Genomic DNA, 11,387 nt, shown 5'->3' on the forward strand with positions numbered 1-11,387 from the left:
CGAAATGCCCATGATGAGTTTGAAAGGCAGTCTTGGGTATGTCAGTTGTGTGCATCTTAATTTGGTGATAACTGGATCGAAGATCTAGTTTAGAGAAAACAGTCGCATCGTGGACTTCATCGAGCAATTCATCAATTGTCAGAATAGGAAATTTATCTTGGACTGTTATCGCATTAAGGGCGCGATAGTCCACACAAAAATGCCAAGTGTCATCCTTCTTTTTAACCAATAAAATTGGGGAACTAAAAGATGAATGGCTATGCTATATCACACCAGAACGTAACATCTATGTCACCATCCGTTCAATTTCATTCTTTTGATAATGGGGGTAACGATAGGGTCTTACTTGTATGGGTTTGGAATTGGGAAGTAGATTAATATGGTGGTTGTAGGCTCTGTCAGGGGGTAAGGATGATGGTTCAGCAAACAAATCATAGAACCTTTACAATAGCTCCTCTGTTTCCTGATCAATGTGCGAAGGAAAGCTTGTGAGATCCAATACGGGTGGCTGAGATTTAAAGCACATCAAACAAGTGGAAATTGAATCATGAAACATCAGATTTTGTAACTGAGAAGAACTGATATAAGTAGGATTACCGGTAGCATCCCCTTGTAGTAAAACCTGTGAATTACTTACAATAAAAAACATGGTTAGTGCAGAATAATCTGTTACAATAAGGCCCAGTGTAGATAACCATTGCACTCCAAGAACAATATCAGCACCCTGTAATTCCAGTACATACAAATCAATGGGTAATTGATGAGATTGGATTTCCACTAGAATAGTTTTACATGTAGCTGAGCACAGTAGGGCGTCTCCATTACCCACCCGAACCTTGAATGGAGTAATAGCATGCAAGGTCAGATGTAAATGAGAAGCCATCTGCAGGGTAATAAAGTTATGGGTACTCCCACCATCGACCAAAATCTGCACGGGTTGGCCCATAATTCTGCCTTCCATTCTAAATGAAATAGTTGACTGGTGGCCGAATAAAGTATTAAAGCTAATCTCATGAGACGTGTCTGTTTGTACTGCCTCAGGTTCCTGTGGTTCAAGATCAGGTGGAGATGCCATATCTGTATCTAGCGGGTCATCATCAAACCCTTCTAAGTATAATAGTGCAGCGCGACCCTTACAGCAGTGAGCTGGAGTGAATCGTTCATCGCAGTTATAACAAAGATTTTTTCCCTTCTTGCTAACATTTCAGCTGGTGACAAACATTTGATGGGAATACCGGGTAGTGTAGTAAGGGTTTTGGTGGAACGATTGTAGTTAATGGAGGGGCTGCTATTGGGTGGGATGTGTTAGGGGATCGAGAGATCCACGATTTGTTCAAACGGGATTCAGTGAACTGTTCTTCATAGATTTTGGCATAAGAAAAGGCAGCAGAAACATCTAATGGCCTATGAACTAATATTGCACGTCGTATCTGTGGTTTCAAGCCTGATATAAACAAGCTTTTGCGCATAATGGGTGTTAAATCTGGAATTCTGCGGGCTAGTAGTTCAAAGGCAGATTGGAATTCAACTACCGTTCCAGATTGTTGAAGCTTAGCTAGTGACCCCAAGGGATCCTCAAATTCTGAAGGGCCAAAGCACTGATGAAGGGCTATTACAAATGCATTCCAATCGGGAAAATGAACGTTGCTATATAGCGATTCAAACCAACATGATGCATGCATGTCTAAATTAAAAGAAACCAGATCTAATCTATCTTGATCAGGAACTTGGTGATAACGAAAGTACCTTTCAATGGAAAATAGCCAGGACTCAGGGTCACCAGATCCAAATCTAGGAAAATCAATTTTCATAGTTCGACTAATAGGAGAAGCACGAGTAGGTCCAGCACCAAGAATGCCAGATTGAGACGATGAACCCAGATTAGTAATCTGAGTTTGTAGAGTCTGTAACAGTGTGTACATATCATGAATCTGGTGATTCATTCCTTCGAAGCATTGATTCTGGTCATCCAATCGTTGATTCTGTGCTACTTCAAACGATTCTAAACGCAGATCTATTGTGCGTTCCAGGGTGTTCAGTTGTTGGTCATGAGATAGCACCTGATTGGTAAGATCACGAAGTCTAGTGTTCTCAGCCATAACAATGAAAGCACCAATGTAATGTGAGCAAATTCAAGATAGAAATTAGAAGGAAGATGAGTAGGTTAGAGATAGAGAAGAAAAGGTAGAGATAAGTTTTTCTGAATTTGTATCTTCCTCTATTATGCCATCCGGCTACTTATATCATCTCTGATTACATTATAAGAGAAATGCTTGTAATGGAATTTGAAAATAAACGTGATGTACTATTGGGTTGTTATACTCTAGCCCATAACATAATCCTTGAGGTAGGTTGGGCTGGTTCTCTTTCTCACACTTCGGGGCTCCTGATTAGTTGAATTGGGCTGACTCAGTTGATCCATTACATTGTCTATTCTCATGTTGTAGAAGAAAACATATTTGAGTTCACCACAAAAAAAGAAGAAGAGAAAATGACAGTATAACTATTGAAATGTCTATGGCATAAAATAGTGGTCTTTTACAACATGAACCTACTATTTCCCAAAAATCTTTACAATCGCAGGCCTTTTTATAAATCTTCAAAATGAGTTGATATCGTTTTTGTAATTCTACCTTCTATCTGATTTGATCAGATTAATCCGTCGAGAAATCAAAAAAAATATAACTATTCTTTTGATTGAATTTTGTAAAGGATAAATTATATAAAACCACCATATAATTAGTGTTTTTGTAAAAAATAAAAAAATAAAAAATCACCCTGCTCTTTCAATTGAAACAATTAAACCCCTTAAACTACTACATTAGTCATATTTAATAATTTTAAGACAAAAGCCTCACTTCTCCATCCACTATGGTGAAAATAGAAGTTGATCAGCAAAAAAATTAAAATAATATTTTTTAATTAAATAATTACGCATTTATTGCAGTTTTGGGAAAAATTACGGATCTATTGCATACTGTGACGTCTCTTTTGGGCGTCATATGTGACGCCCCATTGAGGCGTCTCACCCTAAGTGGAAGACGCCTAAATGGGCGTCTCTCATGAGGTGTTTACACATGTCACTTTTTTTTCAAAAAAAAATTTAATCTTAAAACTTCTAAAGGCCATAACTTTTGACTCGAGTATCCAAATCCGGTAATTCGTTTTTTTATTCCACATAACTTTTCGAGATCTACGCAATGACATCTCATTTGACATATTTTATTTCTCACAAACACAATTTTAATTTGCAAGAATGGTATTATAAAGCGGTTAAACCCAGAAGTCTCTGAGTTCTGGATTGATGATTTAATATAAAAAATAAATAAAATTTTGATTTGTGATTTAAATTTTTTTATAATTATTTTTTTTATTATAACAAAAATTTGGTTTGTGATTTAAATTCAAAATAAAAATAAAAATTATTATTAATAAGGAAAACAAAATAAAGATTTGATTTGTGATTTAAACTAAAAAATCAATTTGAAAAATCTGTAGAAATAAAGGAAATAATTAAATAAATATTCTAAATTTCTAAGGAAGAAGGATATTAATTTTAAAATTAATGATTAATGTTATAAGCTTCTGGGTTATTATTCGGGGTCTGAAATTAATGATGGCTTATGAATATTTTTCAAAAATAAAATTACCTAAATTAGGCGTGATTGCCTCTTGATTGAAACTCAATTTAGACGTGATTGGTGATGTGTTAGGCTTTGACATGTGTCAACACGTGTCACATTTTTAAACTCAGAAGCCTCTGAGTTCTGCGTTTGTGATTTAATACAAAAAATAAATCAAGATTTGATGTGTGATTTAAATTAAAAAATAAATTTTTTTATTTTTATTATAAAAAAATTTGGTTTGTGATTTAAATTAAAAGTAACAATTATTATTATTAAGGAAAACAAAATAAAGATTTGATTTTTGATTTAAACTCAAAAATCAATTTGAATAATCTGTATTAATAAAGAAAATAATTAAATAAATATTCTAAATATCTAAGGAAGAAGGATTACCTGATTTAAATTTAAATTATGTTGGTGTGAAATAAAATATATCAAATGAGATGTCATTGCGTAGATCTCGAAAAGTTATGTGGAATCAAAAAAAGAATTACTTGATTTGGATACTCGAGTCAAAAGTTATGGCCTTTAAAAGTTTTAAGATTAAATTAATTTTTTTTTTTGAAAAAAAAGTGACACGTGTCAATACCTCATGAGAGACGTCCAATTTGGGCGTCTTCCCCTTAGGGTGAGACGCCTCAATGGGGCGTCACATGTGACGCCCAAAAAAGGCTACAATAGATACGTAATTTTTTTTTAAAACTACAATAACTGCGTAATTATTTAATTAAAAAATATTATTTTAATTTTTTTTGCCGAAGTTGATCCCTGCGCTCATGTAAGGAACTGGAGGGTAAAGCCAAAGTTAGTGAGCAATACCCATTAATGATAATTGAGGAAGAGACTTAGGAAAGGAATAGATTAAAAAATAAAAGGCTTGGTCTCAAGCACTCTTAACCATATTTAGCAAAGCAAAGAAGGAACAAAACAACTTCACTTTTTTCTTCAACCAAGAGGAATACACTCGCTTTATGGCTTAACTTTAGATGCACGAGTAAATTGTATTCAAAGGTCTTAGAGTATTGCCGCTAGAACAGATAAATTATGCAGAATCAACTTATATGGGATGAGAATTGGTATTTAATGGAAGACGTTGTTTGGGTTTCACATGGTACAAATGGAAGGCGTTGATCACTTGAGTCATGAAGGAACATCGTGAAAATTAAAATACACTAAATTTTAACTATTATTTTTTTCCTTTGAACCATCATTTTTTGGGAGTTGTCTAAAGAACTATGTGAAAGTCCTTTGAACAAACACATTTGGATTTGAACTCATAAGGAAAATGAGGAAGCATGAACGGATTTACAAACATTTTAAGCTAAAGCATTTTGAGTGTCAATAACCCAAGCTGATTTCCAAACCTAATGCTTTTGATTGTGTTATGCGTTTTCCGTCTCCAAAAAATACAACTACTTTGTTGGATCGATAGAAACCTCCCTGGCAGGTGATGGGCACAGGACGGTGGCCAGTGGAAAAACAAAGGAATAGTGGATTGAGGAGGGATAATTTTGTCTTAAAACTGTTAAATATAATTAATTGTTATAATTCCAACTTCACCCTTCAGAGTTTATAAGTCAAACGGTCAGTCAACCAGTCACCTTGTTTATAAGAGCCCACACAATAAATTGACACCCCTATACAAATACTTTTTTTTTCCTTTCTCAATCTTAAAATTTGCATCCCCTTTTACCAAAACATAGCATTGAAACGACTTCATCCTTTGTCAATATTTTCTAATCCATCTCAAAACCATGTAGGCTCCAGAACAAACTGATCTAGCTACCCCCAATAACATTTCAAAAGCCAACTCTTCCAGTATGAACTGTAATATGAGTAATTCTCAGTTAAAAATGAGTGATTCATTTGTTTGTCCATTCAGGGATATAACAGGTTAGGTCTAACATCTTTTCTCACTTTTTAGATAGTATTACAAAACTAGTAGCCCCTGACAAGGCATGCAGTCTGCTGAAACATTCATAAAACAAACAAACAAACAAAATAACAGTTCTGAATCCAGCAATTCAGTATTGATTACAACTATTGAACAAGAAGGCAACTACACAAAACACACCAGTTAGGTTCAACCCCATTAGAACACAAAATTCAATACGTCCTGCTAAATGTAAACAAATGACCGTAGTTTTCCCGAGTTTCCAGACCTGAGACCCCAGTAATTTCAAGCCGCAGCAGACTTCTTCTGTTACGAGGTAGTAACTGTCAGGTCTTCACAAGCAGCAGGAATATAGAGTGAAAAGCATCACAAGTAAAATAGATATAAGAGTTGTTGCAGGGTGATATTCCTGTACAGGCAGAGGTCGCCGCACAACTGTTTATGAAGGCAGAGTGGGAGCTTTAAGGCTGCACCAAATAATTCAATCCAGACTTCCAGTCTACTTATGCTATAAAACTTCAGCATGAAAGTCATTGTGAATGCCAGGAAAGGAGCATTTGATGCTATATCCACAAAAGTTATTGCTCAGACCATAACAGATGAGATGGCTCCAATTTCATATTCTATGAGTCATCAAGCTCAACAAGCTGTGCACGTCTCTCAGCAGCCTTCTTGCGAATAAAAATGCCCCATCTCAAAGCTGCCTTAAGCTTGAGCCAGCCCACAACAGCCTTTCCTGAGGAACGGTTTCGTTCATCATCAAAGTTGTAGCTCATGGAGGTCGCAGGCATGTAAGCAGATGAAAAAGGGTACCCATCTTCAGGTGCACTAAAGGAAGCATGAGATTGTCCTCCCATATTAAAAATACGGAGCAGATGTTGCATATCTTCATTTTCTAGCATTTCATGACTTCTAATACGAATATCCTCTTCATGACTTCTAATACGAATATCCTCTTCCGGGAAGAAGTCTTCAAATCCTCTATAAGTAGGATTTGAAACACTGACAGTCTGAAAGCCAGGAGTGGCTGATTGTGGTGGACCAAGAGTCAGCCCATTTTCATTTCTTAGGAGTTGAGATTGGTGCGAAACATTCATAAGCTGGTTTTGTAGAGTGAATGCAGTAGTATCAAACTGAATAGAAGAATTAAGATTAGCATCCTGTGGTTGCATTGAGAATCTGGTTGTTGTCCCATCATGATAGCCTGTACACATATTATTCATATGTAGTCAGCAACCAATAAGGATTTATTATGTGAAACATTCTTTTAAGAAAACATCTGTCGCAAGAAAAAATTTCTGCAAACTCGTGGTATGAAATCAACTCACTAAATTGGTCATGTAATGCTGCTATCATTCTCTTTTTTTGTTATCAACATGTGACACACAACAAATGTATCATATTATTATCATGTCAAGCACTCTAAACTCTCAATATTATTTGCTAACTTAATCTAAATACAATGGAAGAATGTTCCCCTCGGTGGGGTCTTTGTATCTGTGTGTCCACATAGTCAAGTTCAGAAGAGAAAATATTGAGGGTGGTGGGTTATAGACATAATGGACTAAGTAAAAAAGTAAAAAGAATACAGGGAGAAGAAAAACGAGGAAAAATATAAAGGAGGGAAGTTAAAAAGAAAGTGTAAACTAAAACTGCAAAAGCCTTTGGCTCCAGTTGCTAATAGAATTATCTTTTACTCGGAACTATATACCTCCAACTGTTACTCCTGGATCCATTGAAGGCTGCCCTATAGGTACAGGAACTGGTAGAGTTGGGATGGAGATCTGTGGATCAAGTGTGTTTGAATTTGAATAATCATGGGAATCCATTTGAACCTGAGGTTGGGAGATGCCCAAAGTCTTATTCTGATTGTAATTTAGCAGAGACTTGCCGTCATACTCGATAACATGCATCCAATTCTCATATGCTTTCTTCACCAATGTATCCACATAAACCTACAAGAACAAAGACACATTATTCAGAAATTTTACCTTTTTCTTTCATTAAAGTTTTAAAAGAAAACATTTTGAATTTTTACATTTTCCCTTTCTGGAAGAGAAAAATTTCCCACCTTGTCTCATAACACCTATAACAATAAGTGGTATATTTATATTAAGCAAATTAACTATCTGGTCTGTTCACAAAATTTCCAAAAACCACATTATGAATACCCTATGCCTGAGCAAGATTTTAAAACTAGTAAAAACTTTCATACTGCAAGAACTAGAATAATTAAAGCAAGACGACTTGCAGCCAAGTACAGGATCTAATTAAGCGTATACTCTTCCTTAGCCACAAGGACGGACAACATTTTCAATACGTGGAATGAGAAAACAGATTAAGCATACAATGGAAGAAATCCAACAGTTTAGTCCAAATTCAAGCAAATACAAAATTTACAGTACATGTTGACTTACCTTTTGACTGTCAGAGAGAGAATCAGCCGAGTAATATTGGTCATTGGTGATTAAGCCACTCAGCTCATAAATGTTATTGAAAACAACACCAACATTCCTTGCATCATCAGGATAGTATACATAAAGTTTTCCACTGAGAACGCAAGTCTTGGCATGCTCAACAAGAACATCCCACATTTTATTTGACATGCCACTCCCAAGAATCTACATAAGGATAGTTGACCTATGAAAATCTTGGATAGATAAAAAATGCAAATAACTAAGTGAAAAAAAAATTGGATTTGAACATTTGACCGAACTTAAAACTCCTTCCCCTGACAAAAAGTGTCTTGATTCTTACATTCCTCAATCTCTGTGGGTCTCTGACCACAAGTCGTACGACATCTTCTACAGTATGTATTCCTGCTTTATGTAGCCTTTTGTGAAAAGACCCATCCTTGCCAATCTTCTCCAGTCTCCAAACCTCATCATTCAAGGAAGGTGGGTAGTGTTTTTTGTATACTACAATTAAGTATAAGTTCCATTACAATAGGATCTGGAAACAAAGATAGAACAATAATAATAAAGTTGTGTACTTACATTCTCCACGGTGATCCTTAACAGTGAAAGCTTCTGTTTTGGCTTCACGAATACGCATTCCCTCACAACAACCCGAGGAAACTTTGAGCCCCAACCTGAACTTCCTACTCCTTATCCAGCTAGAGTTGTCTGTAAATGTAAGCTCACCTAGTGTTCCTACACCCTCCTTCAGTGTCACTTGCAGATCACCAGTCAGAAGAGGTCTTTTTCCTTCTCGTTCTTTCACAACATGACTCTCAAATTCTTCTTCACTCCAATTATCATCATCCTCATTATTGAAATCGCCTTCAAGCACAATAATGTCTACTTTGACACATGATGATGGGCCAGATGTGACAACATGGCCTGTGTTTGCATCAATCAATACAATATGTATGGCAGTGCCCTGCTCCCCCTCCACTTTCCCACCAGTAAAGAGGGGAAGGGATAGCCTGGTCTTGAATTGTAATTGTAAATTGCTTCCATCAGGACCTTCTATGCGCTTGGGAGAAGACCTGTATTTTACTTTGAGAATTAGAAAAACTAATTATAGATACAAAAAAAATTAGGATATGATCAAATCACCAAACAAATATGGGTCATTAAATTTGACTTTTAAGTTACAACAGGATCTCCGTTAGCTTGACCATGTGTCTTACTCCAACTTCTGGCAAAAACAAGTTTTTTTCTATTTACAAAAAAAAAAAAACAAGTTTTTGGCAGGAGAGAATCATGCCATGAAAACAAGGCCTAAGAGAAAGATTTGGAGAACATATTTATATGATGACTTGATGAGTTTAATTTTGATCCACTGTCACTTACACTATCAGACAATCATGTGTAGCCAAGTTATTGAAAGATTATGACCTCTCAAATAGTTGTTCTCCCATCAAACTATTTTAATGATGCACTAGCACTTAATTGGATAATAGTGTAAAAAGGTTTTATACTAATGGTGAATCAAAATTAAATCCTTATATGATGAAGTGTTAAAATTTGCAGGAGCATATGAGGCTTAATTTACATAGTAAAACCAAGTGTTATGCAAACTGATATGAGGAACTGTTTTAAGAAGCTGAGGTGACAAAAAAATACCTCCCACCAAGCTTGGCAGGACCTAATTTTGCTAAAGCACGCTCCACTTCCTCACTAACCTGTTCAGCAGCAAGCAAGAATAAGATATAAGATACATCCATGATCAAACATCATTCATGGCAAGTGGCATACATATACATATATACATTGACTTAATCTACATAGTTGTTTCATTGAATTTTATTTGACAACACTAGGGCCATAAAAACACCTCAGGACAGAATGCTTTATCACAATTATAAAAAAGTACTTGAGTGAGGTAATTAAATGTGTTATTCCAGGAAGCCTTTCACACAAGGAGTAAATTAATAATAATAACGATAAAAAAAGACCACCTTTTTCAGCTTGTTAAGGTTTGAATATGAGATCTCTAGTTATCTACCCAATTTTATCTAAGCCTCACCGTAGTGACATCTAGCAAGGCCTACCGACCTAAAGGACAATTTTTTTTTCTTTTTTTTAATAATGGGCCTGCAGCCCGGGGATGCCATTTTAGGGGCTGATTGAGCGAGTGATAAATGCAAGTGATAAGTTCGGGTAATATAGTTCAGAAAATCAACCATAAAATCACAATTATTATATTTCCATTTTAAGAATTAATACCACAATGAACTTAATTTCTTACAACTCTACGTAGAATAGGCTCCAGTGATGAGCAAAGTTTCTGCATACTGTCCACCTTCAGGGCTTCAACAATTACACTGCAAATTGATATAAATACATGAAGAAAAACAATAAATGCATTCATAAGCAAATATAAGACACCAAATTAAGCTTTAACAAATGAACACACAAGTGCTAATAACTATGATAACCAAGTACGCCTAAACAAGGTGATATAACCATTCATCATTTTCTCTCTCTCTTTTGTTTTCCACCCAAAAAGATTCGAGCATCAAATCCCGCAAACTCAAAACAAAGATAAACAGTAAAATAAAATATTCTAAATAAAAATAAAAAAAATCAGTAAAAGTGACTGCATCAGATAGAATATTGAAGAACTTGAATAATTACCTAGCCAAAGCAGGTCTCTTCCTTTCAGGCTGCTCTTCCTCAGCGGAACTTGAATCTAAACCTCGCTTCTCTCTCGCTATACTACTCGATCTCTCCATATACCTCGTTTGCATTATTAATTTCCCACCGAACTGCCCTGTTTGCTTGCTGAGAAAGTGAAAGAAAAGAATCTCACAGTATCACCACCACACCACTATTCCTCCTATTTTCTCCGTCACATATATAAAACCTCAACGAGTTCAGCGCGAATCGAAATCTCCCTCCTCAATTCAGGTACGGAAAATTTCCAGTTCTTTTCCTTCGTTTTCTCAGCATCCAAACGGGCTCTGCTGGCGGATTTCGTCGTCAAATCCTTTAAGAGAGAAAAAGGAAAGTGTACTGGAGCTATGGATTCGATACAGGGCGAGTGGATAGAAAAGCAGAAAGTTGAAAAATCCTCAACAAAAGTGCAGAATCTGAGAAATTTCGGCGAAGTCTCTACGAATTTTCTCTTTGCCTTCAACGCTTTTATTTCTGTCGGACAAACAAAATAAACACGCTTTTTTCACCTTTTTTTTTTGAGAATTTCTTTTGGCTAACGGTGTGAGTGATGGCTTTAACGGCTTGCCGCTTGCGAATCTGGGAGTGGTTGTTGGGGCATAAACGGTGGGGTTTCGATCTTGCGGCTGCCGAAGATCTTAAGATGTGGACCGTTGGATTGAGAATCTATGTCAATATTTTATTTAGCTTTGCCACGTGAGGTGATTCAGCATGGGACCCAACATGACTATGCCGATGGCGTCA

At 35.9% G+C, this 11,387-nt stretch overlaps 1 protein-coding gene across 1 annotated transcript; it reads right to left on the minus strand.

Annotated features, from left to right (window-relative positions):
* Nucleotides 1-5,511: 5,511 nt before the first annotated feature.
* Nucleotides 5,512-11,126, minus strand: LOC133306697 (calmodulin-binding protein 60 D-like). Its single transcript, XM_061507058.1, has 8 exons — nucleotides 10,605-11,126; nucleotides 10,216-10,291; nucleotides 9,591-9,649; nucleotides 8,517-9,010; nucleotides 8,278-8,438; nucleotides 7,938-8,141; nucleotides 7,232-7,475; nucleotides 5,512-6,724 (listed from the first exon to the last, which is right to left on the minus strand). Exons 1-8 carry the CDS (start codon nucleotides 10,715-10,717, stop codon nucleotides 6,144-6,146), a joined length of 1,932 nt encoding a protein of 643 aa, XP_061363042.1. The 5' UTR covers nucleotides 10,718-11,126; the 3' UTR covers nucleotides 5,512-6,143.
* Nucleotides 11,127-11,387: the final 261 nt, after the last annotated feature.

The sequence above is a fragment of the Gastrolobium bilobum genome, unplaced genomic scaffold, assembly GCF_033153095.1.
Source record: "Gastrolobium bilobum isolate Gb01-03AN ecotype WA unplaced genomic scaffold, APGP_CSIRO_Gbil_v1 utg4375, whole genome shotgun sequence".
Lineage (NCBI taxonomy): Eukaryota > Viridiplantae > Streptophyta > Magnoliopsida > Fabales > Fabaceae > Gastrolobium > Gastrolobium bilobum.

What these genes read in the sequence shown, in the direction of transcription:
- LOC133306697 (XM_061507058.1), bottom strand. Translation starts at nt 10,717, where the DNA reads ATGCAAACGAGGTATATGGAGAGATCGAGTAGTATAGCGAGAGAGAAG. An exon ending in AGCCTATTCTACGTAGAGTT is followed by an intron (nt 9,650 to 10,215) that starts GTAAGAAATTAA and finishes GCTGCTGAACAG; the next exon opens with GTTAGTGAGGAAGTGGAGCG. An exon ending in CTCTCTCTGACAGTCAAAAG is followed by an intron (nt 7,476 to 7,937) that starts GTAAGTCAACAT and finishes TTGTTCTTGTAG; the next exon opens with GTTTATGTGGATACATTGGT.